Raw genomic sequence first — 16,042 nt, forward strand, 5'->3', positions numbered from 1 at the left:
TCAAGGTCTTAGGCTCTGTGAGGTCCCTCTTATAAAACAATTTGCTTCAAAGCTAATAAAGTCACTTTCTGTGATGTCATCAGGAGGTAAATGGGCATTTGATGTACCACCCACTATTTTTATGATTGTTATGATATAATGCAAGTTATGCACACAAATATTTGTATTATTAAAAAGAAAGAGAGCCATGGTAGAGAATTATCATTAGCTGTAATATTAAGAAATGTTGATTTCAAATGAATATTCACTTGGAGACCAATAAACAAATAGTTTGTCCCATTTTATGGACCAATTTCTCCAGTAGGAAAAAGAAACACATTTTGCATTAGAGACGATTCAGAATAGCAAACACTTCCCACATAGATATATTTGTTCATGCATTAATGAAAAATACAATTGTATTGCCACCCTGAGGATGTTGAGACCTGAACACATTCCTGATCCTCAAAGAGATATACTCTGGGATGTGCTCCTCCATCATTAACCTTGCCCTGCTCCCGGTCTTCATGTCACAGATCAGGCACTGTGAAAAGCTTAAATGCAGACAGAGGTTTAAAAATAGACTTTTCTGCAATACATTACTGAAAATCCAAACTTCCACGTAAATAAATAGCGCTTATTTTCTTTCCAATTTCCATCGAGAAATAGGGATGGAAATGTACAAAAAAAAATCGTCTTCCAGGCCAGGCTCTAAAAAGCTCCCCTCGTGGGAGGAGAGCTGATGGCACCGGCCCCAGCTCTCCAACTAGGTGATGCACAGGGACAATGCCTATGTGAGTGCAAGGTGCAAGCCTGACGCTCAGCTTTTTAAGGTGGCTGGTTTGTAAGGAACATGTACACGAAGGCCCGAGACTACCACTGCTCACAATATCTCTTTGCACACGAGGAGAACTTTGTGCAGTTGCTGTTAGTAGGAGGATGAAACAACATATTATTGTATCCTATTACCAGAGAAATCGTACACAAATGTCAACTTGGGAATTGCGACGGCTGAAAAGGCCAACTTTTTTTTGTTTTTTTATCTCCCCATTACACCACATATATATGTGGGCGGGTTTAGAGTATAATATTAATATGGAGGGGGAGCTGCGGGGGGTCTACCCCCGCATATATATGTGGTGTAAAGGGTTAAAAAAAAGCAGCATTTTCGGCCATCGCAATAATCACATAGACCCTTACCAGAGGTATTGGTCAATCATCCCATTCGTGTTTTGCATTATGGTAATATGTTGCCATGTAAAATCACAAATTGGAAAACATGTGGGTATATCTGCTAGAATAAAAAACATACTTTTCTGTAAAATTCGAAAGTCTGGCGAATCTTCAATTAAAGAACCTTCTCTGTACCAATCAACCTTTGGTGAAGGAGCTCCTTTTACTCTGCATTCGAAAACAACAAGTTGTCCCTCAGAAGCTGACAAATTCTGGAGCATCTAAAATTAAAATAAATATCACACATTAGCAGTTTGTTATTGTCCTCCTTTTACCCAATAGGACATTTCGGAATGCATTCCATGACTACTGATATTCACTGCATTCAAAGCATTTTAAATTCAGAAGCAGATAGGGAAAAAACAGAAAGCATTTTTTCTGCATTCAATAAACAGCATTGCAATTGCCCACAAAGACTATTTGAATAAGACATTCCAATGTAACTTAACAAATCTACCTGCCAAATGAAAGAAAATCTTTTATATCTGAAAAAGAGGCAATACAAGTGGCTGTAAACCTTTACTGTCTGTTTCTCTGATCCACAGGATTTTCATTCATTTTACAGGCAGATATGGGAAGTTGAATGGCTTTGAAATGCTTTTGTAATTTGCCTGCCAAATCCATCCGGGTTACCGCCAACATGAATCATTCTCGCCGGTTGAAACTGGGCAGAATCGGTTTAGGACGAAATGTCTGAATAAAATGTAATGACCTTACAAAAAGACCTAAAACACATACCACCAAAAGTTAAAACTTTTTATGATATGTGTTTTGGTGGGTAGGTAAATTTTTTAAAAAGCCAGGGGCTGCGGGGGTGTCCCCCGCCACACCCCGCTCACTATAGTGAGCGATGTGTTGCGGGAGAAAGCCCTGCAGCACACCCGACAGAAGGAAAAAAAAAGAAAAAAACGGGGCTGCGGGGATGTCCCCCGCAACACCCCGCTCACTATACTACACATTATAGTGAGCGGGAGTTGCGGGGGAAACCCCTGCAGATGCCCAAAAAAAATAAAAGAAAGAAAATTACTCTCAGCGCCGGTGACCTATCACAGAAGTCAAAGGGAACTGGCGCCGCAGGATCACAGCGCTAAGGAAAGGTAAGTAGGGTGGTGGGGGTATGTTGGGGTGTGGGTGGGGGTGTATGTATGTACGGTTTTGTAATGGAAATGTTTGCATGGGAAATGCACGAACATTTGTGGTGCGTACATTTCGCATGCAAACATTTCCGTCGCTGATTTTTCTGATGCAGACAAATCACGCAGATTCGGCAGATTGCATTGGAATCTATTGTAAATGTCTCCCTCAATTGGTTAGTGAGGGAGACCCTTACACGAATTGGAAAAAGAAATGTAAATCTGTAACCACCCGGTTTTTGCAGGGTTTTTACACTAAGTTTCAGAAATGAATATAAGATGGAGGTTGACCTATTTGCATGCAAGTGCAAATGGAGCGGGTCTCGCCACACAATATCCACTTTGGAGAAAATGTGTGTAAATGTTTAGTTTATGTTGGGTTTAAAAAGGAAACATCATTTGATTTGCTTTCTTCAAACATTGTTGCCAATTGATCAACATATGTGTGAACAGCAGTGAACGACAATCTGTAAAGCAATGCAAGAGCAATGTGCTTCTTTAGGTCTGAGAAATTCTGAGAATCCTGAATTAAAGTTGGAGAGCCGAAGCTATCATCTCCATTAGCACATGCTGCATTTTCTGTCGGCCAAAAGCTCCTTTTGCAGATGAATTGCAACGCTATCTTGGAGACAGAAAATGTGCACTCGTCAGTTGTGTCAGTTATTATTTAGCCAGTATGTGTATCCTATCCAGTCAGTGGAATTCAACTCTCTCCTGCATCATCTTTCCCCAATAAAAAATAATTTTAGTAATAATTATTATAATAATAACAATGATTATGATAATACTTTTTATGTAGCACTTAATGACAGATTCCGACTTCTATTTTCTATAATAATAGCTGTTATTATTATGCAACTTAATGGTGACCTTGGATGAAGAAAAGGGTAAATCAACGATACAAGGAGTTATATTTTGGTTTCTGAAGCAATGACACGGGCACAAGGGACCACATTCTACAAAAATTGAGCCTTTAAAAATAGTACTCAGGATATGCCTTTTCTAAAAATCCAATTTTTGGAAATGTGCAAGCCACTTTATCCAAAAAGGTGACCTGCGCATTTCCAGGGGGCTGGACTGCAGCAAAAGTAATGTACTCACCAGTGGCACGAATGTGTTGACAAGCTCCCTTCAACTGCATGCATGCTCGAGTGCATATCACGCGCGAATTCTATTTTTAGGACACATCATTGAGAAAAGTTAAAAAATAGAAAATAAAACATGTACACCCCTCTTACAGAGACAAATATGCAAACGGGTCAGTGGTGGTTTATACTGCTGTTGTAACAATTTTAAAAAAGTATGATAGGGTCTAACATTATCATATCGTGCATTGCGCATCCCCTGCTTCTTTTAAAGCAGGGACAGAGGAATGTGTTTATTTTCTGTGCATTTCAAAGTGCAGACTTTTTAAAATTCGAAACACGCTTTAAAATGCATAAACGTGCACCCCATTTTGCACAAATGGATAAAGAACTGCAAAGGGTCTCTTTTGTGAAATGTACACAGCTAATTTGCTGTAAGAGAATTAGATTCGTTGTGCCTAAGGAATGTTTGAGAATTGGACCAAACGTATTTGAACAGGAACTTTATGTATTTCTGGAAATCGCATCATGCATGCCTAGCCCCTTACTTTCTCAACCTGACTCCTTCCTAGTTTCCCTCCATTGATATCTCTCTTATTTTCCTAGGTCAGGACTGGCTTATACCCTAAGAATGCCCACATAGCGATTAGGGCATGACAAAAACTTGCAATATCGCCACACTGACAGCCAGTATGCTTCTGCTGCCACCTTAGTAAAAGGCATCATGGCATGCATACTTATTTTAGTTGTGGTGTCCTACCTAGTAGCTTTGGGCCCAATTAATGGAATTATTTGCATGGAAAATAAGGTACTTGCGTGCCATTCTGCGTGCAAATCCCTGTTCGGCGATTCATGGAATCGAGTGCGCTATACTTCTGCTGGACTGTCGTGGAGTTTGCGCTGGCTCGACATGCCTCTGCGAGCTATTGAAGGCCTTGTGCAAGACTCCATGCACAGCGTGGGCGTGGCTTGCCCAGTAGGCTGGAAAGGGGCGGAACACCAGAAATGGGGAAGAACTTGCGAAAAAGTGGGCGTTCAGAGAGATGGCCTGCAGGAGGTCCCTCAAACGTCCACAATTGCACGAGACGTATTCATGGATTCGATCGCGCAACCTCTCGGCCATGAAATGGCCACGCAAATCCCTCATTCGATCCACCACACGAAGGCAGGCGTAAGTACACTTGCGCGTAGGATTTCTAGCACAGAGGTGGGGATGCATGTCTGATTTCAGGGTGCGTGTACGCAACCAGGCATCCAAACTTACTCAGAGGTGCGTGCAAGCAGTGTAGCGGGGTGCAGAAAAGGTTTAGGGGGTGTGGCGCTGCCCGATGACGGGCTTACGCGGCGGCGTGACGTGTCACGCCGCCGCGGTGTGTATAAATAAAGGGGGCATTCCCGGCCGCGGGAGAGCGACCGGGAAGCCCGAACAGGAAGGACTGGTGCCCGTGTGAGTCCTTTATGTTGAGGGGCTTACGGGATCGCATGGGGGCTCCGACCCGCCCCCAACAGTGGCGACGAGTGGTGAGGGAGACCCGGGCCCGGCGGTGAAATCATTTGGATAAATTTTTTCAAACGGAAGCGGAACGAAGCTTCGCTTCGCCTTCATGCAGGGTCGCGGGACGCACACGCGGCCGGCGGCCATTTTGTCTTGTAGGCCGTGAAACTTCACAAGGCTCCGGTTTGGAGCGTGAAGGCAACACGGGCCTAACTTTTGGAAATATTGATAGCAGGAAGTCTAACCTGCACGCCCATGCCTGTTTTGTGCATTTTAACCCAGTTTTGGGACTCCTACGTCGTGTGAAAGCTAGGAGAAGGACTAACATGACAGGGCCTGTCTAGGCCAATCCATCGCCTCAGCTCAATTATTTTTGGAACTCCCAGGTCTATTTGGAGTACGGCAAGGTGGATTCACAGTGTTCTCTTTGTCCCCTTCATCATCAGAGCGCTGTGGCTTCTTCTTTGTCTCCTTCATCATCAAGTTTGGCTGCTCTGGGTGTCTTATTCTTTTGTGCCTCCATTGGTGCCCTGTCCGGAAGCCTCCCCCAGTTTGAACTGTTCGTGTGCCTGGAAAGGAAGGGGTGAGTTGCACTATGATGGTGGGAGTTTGAGTCGTGGCCCTCAGGACAGTAGGTGGGGGTGCCTGTGCGCTCAAGCCCATGGGTGACTCTGAGGATTCAGACAGTGATGTTGCAGCTGCGTCACTCCCCCGCGATCGTGGCCAGGCAGCGGCTCAACAACAGGCTGTCCTACCTCCGGTGATTCAAGCCCCTGCAGGACCGCTACCTGGACAACCAGGACTTCCCATCATGGCTCAAGCACGAGCACCCGCGGCCCATGCCGCCTTGCAGCCCATCCCGGAGTTCGATGCATCGGGCCCACCCTCGAGCATGGGGCCCCGATGGAGAAGATGGGTGAGTCGCCTTGAAATGTATTTCAGGGCTGCACAGGTGACGGATGATGACAGCAGAATTGCCACCATGCTGTACTCGGCAGGGCCGGCAGTCCAGGAGATATTTGAATCGCTTACACCTATTAATAACTCTTATGATGCGGCTAAGGCGGCACTCCTTGCACATTTCCTTCCCCTTGCAAATGTGGATTATGAGAGATTCGTCATGCTCTCGGCTAAGCAGAAGGAAGAGGAGACACTGGACACTTTTTATGGCCGCCTACGCCGCCTCTCCCTCGGATGCGCATGGGGGGATGCAGACGACATGATGCGCACGATGCTGATCCAGGCATGCTCCTCTGGCAAGCTCAGGAGGCAAGTCCTGAGAGAGCCGGGCATCACGCTGCCCCGCATACTGGAGCTGGGCAGGTGCCACGAGGTAGCAGAAGCCCGAGCCAACAAGATGGAAGCAGGGTCTCGGTCGGTGAGGTCAGAGGAGGTGTGTGTCGTGTGGCGAGGTGGCCGAGGAGTGAGACGCTCGGGTGGAGGACCCCGAGACAGGGCAGGAAGAGCCGGGGAGTCGTGCCAGAAGTGCGGGTACGACCTCCCTCACATGGCAGAATGCCCGGCGGTTGGAAAAACCTGTGGGAGGTGTGGACTGGCCGATCACTTCTCGAGAGTATGTCGTGCAGCCATGCCGGTGATGGTGCCGAGAGGTCAGGCACGGACGTGGACTCCGCGCCAGAGCCAACCGCCTAGTGTAGCCCAGGTAGAACAGGGTGAAGTCGAGTCCCATGCTAAAGGAGCCGAAGAGGAAGACGAGGAGAACATCTTTTTCGTCTCCAGCGTGGGAATACTCAAAGGAAAAAGCAGGAGACAGCCGAGATGTGTGGTGGAGATCAACCACTCCCCAGTCCCAGTGCTCGTTGACACAGGCGCCTCAGTCAATGTGATGGCCAGAGGGCATTATGACTCTCTCAAACCCCTCCCAGGTCTGGTCACACCGAAGGCCCGCATATTTGCTTTTGGGGGTCAGGAACCGATACCGCTAGACGGTGCCTTCGTGGCAGATGTGGAGCATGATGGCTCACAAATCAAGGCTCGATTCTATGTGACCCCGGTGAGCAGCAATACCTTGCTCAGCTGTGCAGCTGCGGAGGCCTTAGGTATCGTCAGCTTTGCATACTCCGTCCACCTGGAGGACATTAATGATCTCCTTGACAAATATGCTGCACTCTTCAGTGGGATCGGAAAGATGACTGGGGAACCAATTCGCCTACACATCGATGAGTCGGTGCAGCCCATCGCATTGAAACACCGCCGAGTACCATTCCATTTAAGGGAGCAGGTCGATAAGGAGCTGGACAACTTGGTGAGCCTGGATATCATCGAGAGGGTTGAAGGCCCAACCCCCTGGGTGTCTCCGATCGTGGTGGCCAGAAAGCCCAAGCAACCCGACTCGGTACGCATCTGCGTGGACATGAGGCTCCCCAACAAGGCGATCAAAAGGGAGCGACATCTTACACCAACGATCGATGATATCATTGCTGATGTTCAAGGGGCTCGATTTTTCTCGAAACTGGACCTCCGAGCCGGGTATCACCAGGTCGTCCTTCATCCAGAGTCCCGGTACATAACAACGTTTACCACCCATCAGGGACTGTATCGATACAAGCGGTTGAGCTTCGGAGTATCGTCTGCCGCTGAAGTGTTCCAAAATATCATCAGGGGCGCCCTAGCAGATCTGGAGGGCGTCCTTAACATTAGCGATGATATTTTGGTATTCGCCAAAACCTAAGTGGATCACATGAAGAGGCTCAGTAAGACTCTGAAACGACTTCAATCATTGGGCCTCACCCTTCACAGGGAAAAGTGTGAATTCATGCGCTCCTCTATTGAATTCTTCGGCTTCATATTCAAGGAAGGGGGGGTGTCGCCAGACCCGAAAAGGTCCAGGACATCAAAGCGGCGAAAGCCCCCGAGTCTGTGACGGACGTGAGGAGTTTCCTGGGGATGGTAACCTACTGTGGCCGGTTCATCCCGAACTTAGCCTCGAGATCTGAACCACTCCGGGCGCTGGCCAAGAAAGAGTCACCATGGCATTGGGGCCCTCTCGAACAGGCCGCCTTTGAGGACATTAAGGGTGCCCTCACAACGGGGGACACCATGGCGTTTTTCGACCCCGCATTGGAATCAGAGATTGTGGTCGATGCAAGTCCTTTCGGGTTGGGAGCAGTGCTGACTCAAGTGGACCGCAACGGGATTGTTCGACCTGTGGCATATGCTAGCAAAGCGCTCACCGAAACGGAACAGAGGTACTCCCAGATCGAGCGGGAGGCCTTGGCGGTGCTGTGGGGCTGCAGACATTTCCGGCTCTATGTTTTGGGACGTCCGGTGACGGTGGTAACTGACCACAAACCACTGCTTCCAATACTGGTGGGCTCCTCTTCAAAACCACCAGCTAGAATCGAGAGGTGGATGCTCGCCCTCCTGGAGTATTCCGTCACCCTGGTGTATAGGCCAGGGGCCCACAATGCCGCAGACTACCTCTCTCGTCATCCGGGAGTGGGTGGGGGAGAGGGATATGACACCTGCGGAGAAGAAGCGGACAGTCATGTACATATGGTGGTGGAGGCGGCAACACCAAATGCGATGTCCCTAGAGGAGTTGGAGGCTGCGGCGGCTGAGGACGAGTGCTTTCGAATCTTGAAGGACTCGATGCGTAATGGGTCTTGGAAGTCCATCCTCGAAGCTGTGGCCGGGCACACGCAAGAAGCCAAAACAGTACTGGAGCAGTTGTGGAAGGTGAAGGAGGAGTTGTCGTTCTCAGACTCAGGGCTGCTACTCCGGGGTGACCGGATTGTTGTTCCACAGTCAAAGGTGAGCGATGTGATCAGTCTCGCCCACCATGGACATCAGGGCGCCGCCAAGACCAAGGCGCGGCTCCGTTCGAAAGTCTGGTTTCCGGAGTTGGAGAAAAGGGTGGACGACTTTGTGGCGGCATGTGTATGGTGTCAGGCGGCCTCTCCTCTGCAACGAGAGCCTGCCATTGAGGCAATGCCCCGAGGCACAAGGCCATGGGAGATCGTCCACGCCGACTTTGGCTCAACATCAGTGGGCACCCACTTCCTGGTAATAGTTGATGAACACTCGAGATACCCGGAGGTCGAGTTCGTTGAATCTGTGGCCTTTGAGCATGTGGTGGTAGCGATGGAGAAAATATTTGCGGCCCATGGTTTTCCCCACACTCTATTGAAGTGGGAAAATGGAAAAACAGACTCCCCTCTTTCCCCTCTCGTGCCTGGCCTAAAGGTTCACGGCCCAAGCACCCGCCACGAGAAGAGTTTGCCCATCTACCAGACGACCAGATACCCTGGTACAGGAACATACGGATGTGTCCATCTGCCTCCCCTGCCCATGCCGATGCCTGCGGCATGGATCAACTAGACTAAAAACTATACGTCGTTAGAGATGCCATGACGACCTAGCCAACGGATAGCACACCTGTGCCAACATACACACTGGACACTCCCGCACCAATCTACATGAAGAATATACTCAGTGCTATGACGTAGGCGACAGACATACTCACGGATGTGCATCTTTATTATTTTCCATATAGGCTTTCAGAAATGCAGAAACGCAAGACGCATCATGAACTCATCTAAAGAGCTTGCTTACGCTTCTCCTACACTTAGGTGCCGCAATGAGAATTATAACAAAGACACGATACTGGCCATAAGACAATATGAGACTATAACCTAAAGCACCTGTGCACCAAACGGTTCCACCTATATACTAGGCCTGAGTAGGCCGCAAGCAAGAGCTCCCGTGGACGTTAACAGAACAAGAGTCAGGTTGCTGATCCTGCAGAATGAGCCTGGGGAAAGCAGACAGCCAAGGTCGTAATGTTGCAAACCCACATTCCAAAAGCAGACCATCAAGGGCACGATGTTGCAACCTCGCACGCCGCGCACTAACATCAAAGTCGCACCTGCAATTAAACCAGGCACACAGTGGAAAAACAATATTAATTGTGCAGAATTCTGCCTCAAACACGGTCCCATCCCACGTGACCAAGCCGAACCTGACGAGATGCCAAGCCCAGGAGGAAGGAGGCGTCTGGATCCCTCGTTACAAGACACAGGCAGATACACTTGAAAGGATCAATGGATATCTGCAACGATGGGAGTAGTCGGCCGTCTAGCTCATGAATAAGTCTTCACATTGTCTGCATGTACCAATAGTGAAACATTGTTGCAAATTGCAGGTACACCGAGAGCTGGGAACAGCGATGGTCCCAGGCTGGGAAGCTCACGGGCGCACCAATCAGAACATGGGGCTCTTATCACTGACGCCATTAACATCAACCAACCATTAGGAGTCTTCATGTAACAATTCTCATGTATCTAATTGTAGGGACAACCCAGATATATCACCTGACTAACCCTCAGCCACTCATATTATTCTCTATACGTATGCTATACTAACCCTACCACTCGAGCAACCAATTAAGAGTGGCGATAGGTTTTTTTGTTAATTTTCTAAAGTGACGCAGGTAGCGCGTCATACTACAGTAAAAAGGGCCTGCGAGCCCCACGATTGTGTGTGTGTCAGGTCAGACGCGTATGATCCTTGACCCATCCCTGCTGTTTGTGTTTAATAAACAGCAGAGTCACATTGCTTCTTGTGTGTGTCTCATACTCTATCTTCTTTGAGATATACGGGAGGAGTTGGGGCCTCCCTGCCCGGAGGTCTGCGGACGGCCCGGCCGACCCCGGCAGAATTTCCCCCCGACAAGTTGGAGGCACTGCTGAGATCTGTTTAAGATCGGCATTTTTTACTTTTACTTTTTCCAGGCACTCCAGTTGCGAGAAGGCCCGGCGGCGCGGCCCCCTCTGCCGTTGCCCCCTTCTGAGGACTACAGGACCGTCGCGGAACTGCGAGAAGACCGGACAGCGCAATCCGAATATTGGCCCTCGGGAGCCGGTTGAGAAGTATCCCGCCCGCGGTTGGCGAGTGTCCAGACGTGGTCCAGACGAGGGGAGGTGGCGAGCCGCTTGGAGGGGTGCACGCAGTCGAGCAGCCCCGCATCAGGAGAACTTGGTGAGCATGCCACGCACAACAAACAATGTGAAATTGTGAGGGAGGGGGGGAAGAATTAAATACGGGAGGCGGGAGGTGTTGCACAGGTGAACGGCGAAGGTTTGATAGTTTAGTGTTAGAAATAGAATGAATGATAGTTGAACAAGCGCGAGAGCAGTTGGCAACGTAACGCGAGAGAAGGGGGCGGAGCACGAAAACATCACGTGCGGCCGCTCGTAGAAACTGATTGGCCTAGGCCGCGACTACGTGTAAGGGTGTGTGTGTGTGTGGTTTCCTACGATTTGGCATTTATTGATCAATGAGTAGATGAGGATCCCTATTGTTCGAGCAAGACACTCGATAGGTAGATGACGTTTCCCTGTAGGCGGTAGCTAGTTAAGTTGCCTAAATACGGAAGATAATTGGCTGGTTAAGCCCTCCTGTCGAGGGGCGTATCACACGCGAGGCGACGCAGCGTGCGCAGTCCGATTATAGTGTTGATTTGGTTACCTTGTTCCAGGAGTGACAGGAAGACAGCTGTGGGGTTAACGGGGGTAGATTGCAGGTGTATTTTGGATTTAAAGAGTATATGAAGAACTTACCAGTAGCTCTACGTGATCGGTGACATCACCAATAGGGTTTTCATAGGATATCGCAAACACGAGGCATCCTCGTTGTGAGAGTGTTGAGGAAGAGAACGGTGGTAAGGGAGTAGAAACGGAGATAAACGGTAAAACGAGTTGATCGAGAAAAGGCGAAACGGGGAACGTGGCTGCGCACGGAGAACGCCGGCCACGGCAAGTGTAGAAGGGGGAGGAGCACGTGAAAACAGGACGACTGTATAAGCACGTAATAAGGGGTACGCAGCCGCAGGGGGCTACGTGCGCCTCGGCCTCAGGGGGCCGTAAGGGTGTTGTATAAAGGAAGAATGGCAGAGGAAAATGTACAAATGTGACATACTATATTTTTATAATTTCCCTTAAGCAGACTATCGTAAGTCCCCAAACTTACGGGGCCAGGTAACGATATAAGGTTGTATATTTTAAACTACTAGTGGGATAAACTGACACCAGATTAAGGGAGGGTAGCGAGTGGAGCGCTACTATGTCATACGGAACAGGATCAGGAGGGTGGGGGAACACCCTCACTACGCCACTACAATACATATGCACAACACTACTGCCACCCCATAGGGAGAAACTGATTAAGTGTAGCATAGAATAGACCCAGGGGACGGATAACAAAATGTTAACACCGTGGCCGCCTAACGGTAGCTTCGATCCATATGCCCAACATTCACTATTAAATCATCTGCACAATACATATAAAGGGAAGAAGTTGGCAAACCACATGGAGGTGTTTAACTTATGGAGGATGTTCCAGGGGTCCCGACCAGGACCAAATGGAATATTCACTATGGGGAAAATACCAAAAGAAACAGAGATTAAGGAGGAAGAAGAGAATGGGAAACAGGGGTATGAGGACCCAAAGAACACGGGGAACAGAGGTGAGGGAGGAGAAAAGAATAATAAAGCAGATGAAATAAAAAAGGAACCGAGCAATGATATACCCATAGGAGCGGGAGTAAAAACAGAGGGAGGGGGGTTGTACCCTTTAAGAGAATTGGGAGAAATAGAAAGAGGACAGTTAAGGGCGGCTGATGGATACTCGAACCCGGCATACAGCCCTCCACCATATGTGGCTCATAGGAAAATGCCAGCAGGGGAAGGGAGGACTGGAGAAGACCAGTCTGTGGAGATAGGAAATGATGAGTGGGTAGCTGCACAGATATTATTAAAATTACGAGGTTCATTAACGGGAGAAGAGAGGGAGGTAGTGAAGAAAACAGATGAGGATAATACCAGGGAGAGTGAATTGAGGGGGGAAGAGCTGTTAAGACAAACAGAAGAGATTTTGGAGGAACGATTAGCAAAACTAAGGGATGAACAGAATGAATTGACCAAGCAGCTTGAGAGGGAAGAGAGAGAGAGAGCGAGGAAAAGGAAAGAAGGTAAGAACGAAGTGGAAAAAATAAGGGAACGAACTGAGGAGCACAGGAGAGAAGCTGACAGGGTAAAAGCAGCAGCAGAAAGGGTATCCAGAGTAGTACTGCGGGAAAAGAAAAGGGAAGAAGAAGAAAAAGAAAAAGAAATGGCAATATGGAGGAGGAGGTTACTATCAGAATCAACTAAGAAATACGAAGAAGAGAGGGTGATGGAGAGTATAGTAGAAAAAGAAAGGGCGAAATGGGAGAGGGAGAAAGAGGATGAGAGAATATTAGAACAGATGAGAAGTGAAGTGATGGAGGAATTGAAAAGGAAGAGGGAGGAAAATAATAAGGAGATGGAGGAAAGGTATGAAGGAGAAAGAGGAGATAGGGGAAGAGAGAGTGGAAGATGGGGGAATATATATCATGACACAGAAGTAGCAACAACATCAGCACAAAGGGGAGCGGTTGACAAAAGAGAAAGAGGAGAACTGGACCTAATAGATTTACAAACAGTAACGATCAGGGGGAAAAAGACCGAGTGGGGGGTGCCGTTTATAAATAGCTTTTGTAGTGAGGAAGAGAGAGTGGAAAGTGAAGGGAGGAAGAGTGAAAGGGAAAGCTTAGATAAACTATACATCACCCGGACCAATATGGACTCACCATGGATCAGTAGGAGAAAGGATGAGATGGAGAGAAGTGAGGGGGGAAAGACAGGAGTAGAGGAAAGACGGGCAAATGAGGGCGCAACATCCTCATCCCCATCATCCCCATCACGCCCTCCCCTATCGCACCCTACAGGCTCAACCACCTCACGTTCGTTACGCAAAATAAAACTAGCTCCCTTCACAGACGAACTGACACCCTATACATGGCGGCTTAGAGACCTCCCTAGTCGCAGGCAGGAAAGAGGTGTACACATGCCCACATTAAATACAGAGGAAGATGGAAGAAGGGGAAAAGATGGAGAAGAAAGGGGTATGAGCAGGGGAAACACAAACGAAAGTGAAAATGCGGAAGAAAGAGAAGAGGAGGAAGGGTGTGAGGACTCAATATTATGGGACACAAAGGGTGAAACGGAACATAATTTAATGCCACTGTTGGAGAGAGGTGGGGTTAGACCACAGTATGTTCCTTGGAAGCATACCGATAAAGAAAATGTCAAATGCAGGCTCCCATCATTAAGTGGAGGTGCGGGTAAATGGATATATGAAATGGAAAAACACACCGCAGGACAGATGCTAGCAATATGAGATGTAAAGGGCCTTTTAATATCAATATTAGGGGATAGAGCGGATGACATATGGAAAAGAGCGGGATTTCATGGGGTAACAATAACAAATACATCGCACGATGGGGCACCGTTCGCAAACTGCAGACATGCACTATGGCAGGCATTGAGGGTACAGTACCCAGACACCTCAGATATAGGAGCAATTACATCTCGCAAAATGCATGAGAACGAAGATTCTGTTGATTATATTCAGGAAATCCAAGAGAAGTGGCGCATGGAAACTAGAGAACAATGGGATAAAACACCAGCAATATTTTACCATATACTGGTACAAGGGCTCCCGGAAGGAGTTCAGAAACAACTAAAGAAAGTAGTGGGAATGGAAGCAAAACCATGGCCCGAAATACAACTGACTATAGTGCATCATTGTAGGACATGGCAAGGAAAAATGAAACAAAAGGAAGAGGACAGGAAAACGGAAGAGGCTAAACTAGTACAGAAAAAGCACTAATAACTACACCTCCAACAATGACCCAAAGCCCCACACAAGTAGTGGCTGCACAAGATTCCTCACAAATACCACCTTCACAGATTACAACACAACAGGTGCCGCCACTCCAACCATACACGCCCAACTTGGGAGGAGGATACCCAATGCAAGGAGCTGGATATTACAATTATAACAGGGGGAGAGGAGGACTTATGAGGGGGAGAGGGTACGGGTATGGTACCCAACCGCAGGTGGGAGAATTTAGAAATTCCTATCCCACAGAGCAACCAGTATACCAGGACAACACCGGGAGCTTTCCATGGCAGAATAGGGAACCACCGGTGTGTTGGAGCTGTGGACTATTGGGGCACATGTCACGCACGTGTAGAGTTAGACCAGGAACACCATCATGGAATAGTGAGGGACAACCACGGCCCGCACAAGTACAGCAAGGCATACCACAACAGCAAATGTTGCCACAAGGAAATGAACAACAACAACAATTAACACAACAACAGCCCCAACCATTGCCACAACAACAGGTAGCGATCACACAACAACCACAAATACCACAAACGCAATTGGGTAGGGTGACGGTTTTGGGACACAACCCTTATACCGGGAATGGCCAGTCGTTGTACCCCCAATAGGACAGCCCACAGACGGCCTTGGTGTGTCCCATCCTGTCAGTAACACCTAATAGTGCGGCGGAACCACGCATAGAGGTAACGATAGGTGACAAAAAATTATCATTCCTTGTTGACACCGGGGCGACCCGGTCTTGCATAAGGGAAGGTAAATTTAAGATGTCAGGTGAGACCATGAACACCCAAGGATTTTCTGGGGCTAGAGGGTTGGTTCCCTTTACTGATAACATTCCCTTATCTATTGGAGATTACGATCTGTCAGTTCCACTTTTATATTATAGTGCTTCACCAGTAAATATACTGGGGAGAGATATAATGAACAGGTTGAATATGACGATCTCCTTTACTGAGGACGGCATAATTTGCTCTACTCCAGGGATTAACATGCTCACAGCACGGCAAATTATGCAGGCATACTGTGGACAGACAGCGATTAGGGCGGAGCCAGTAGATGGTGAACTGTTCCAGTATGGAACCGACATGGCAATTGCATGGATGCCAGGGATAGGAGGGAAAATATGGAGAAGGCCAGCAGCCTATCTGTTCAGACCAGAAACACCTGTTAATGAACCAGAAGGGAAGGTGGTTTCAATGGATATTGAGAGCATTATTGCAACAGCTAATTATATTGCTGTACATGCCCAAGACAAAGAAGGAAGAGCATGGAGGGCAGTGATAGCATTAGCAGAAGGATGTAGGCTCACCCAGGTGTCAGATGAAGAGCTGTTTTCAGATGAAAAGGAGGAAGGTGAAATGGTGTTTATGATGAGTGTGGAAATA

At 48.0% G+C, this 16,042-nt stretch overlaps 1 protein-coding gene across 1 annotated transcript in view; it reads right to left on the reverse strand.

The window, feature by feature from the left end:
* MYPN (myopalladin) overlaps positions 1–16,042 on the reverse strand; it is a 1,604,598-nt gene that overhangs the window by 876,121 nt on the left and 712,435 nt on the right. The window contains exon 7 of the mRNA XM_069610599.1: positions 1,292–1,433. Within this exon, the coding sequence (XP_069466700.1) occupies positions 1,292–1,433 (142 nt within the window). The remainder of the gene's footprint in view (positions 1–1,291; positions 1,434–16,042) is intronic.

Source organism: Ambystoma mexicanum, chromosome 8, assembly GCF_040938575.1.
Source record: "Ambystoma mexicanum isolate Mex_15411 chromosome 8, UKY_AmexF1_1, whole genome shotgun sequence".
NCBI classification, from domain to species: Eukaryota; Metazoa; Chordata; class Amphibia; order Caudata; family Ambystomatidae; genus Ambystoma; species Ambystoma mexicanum.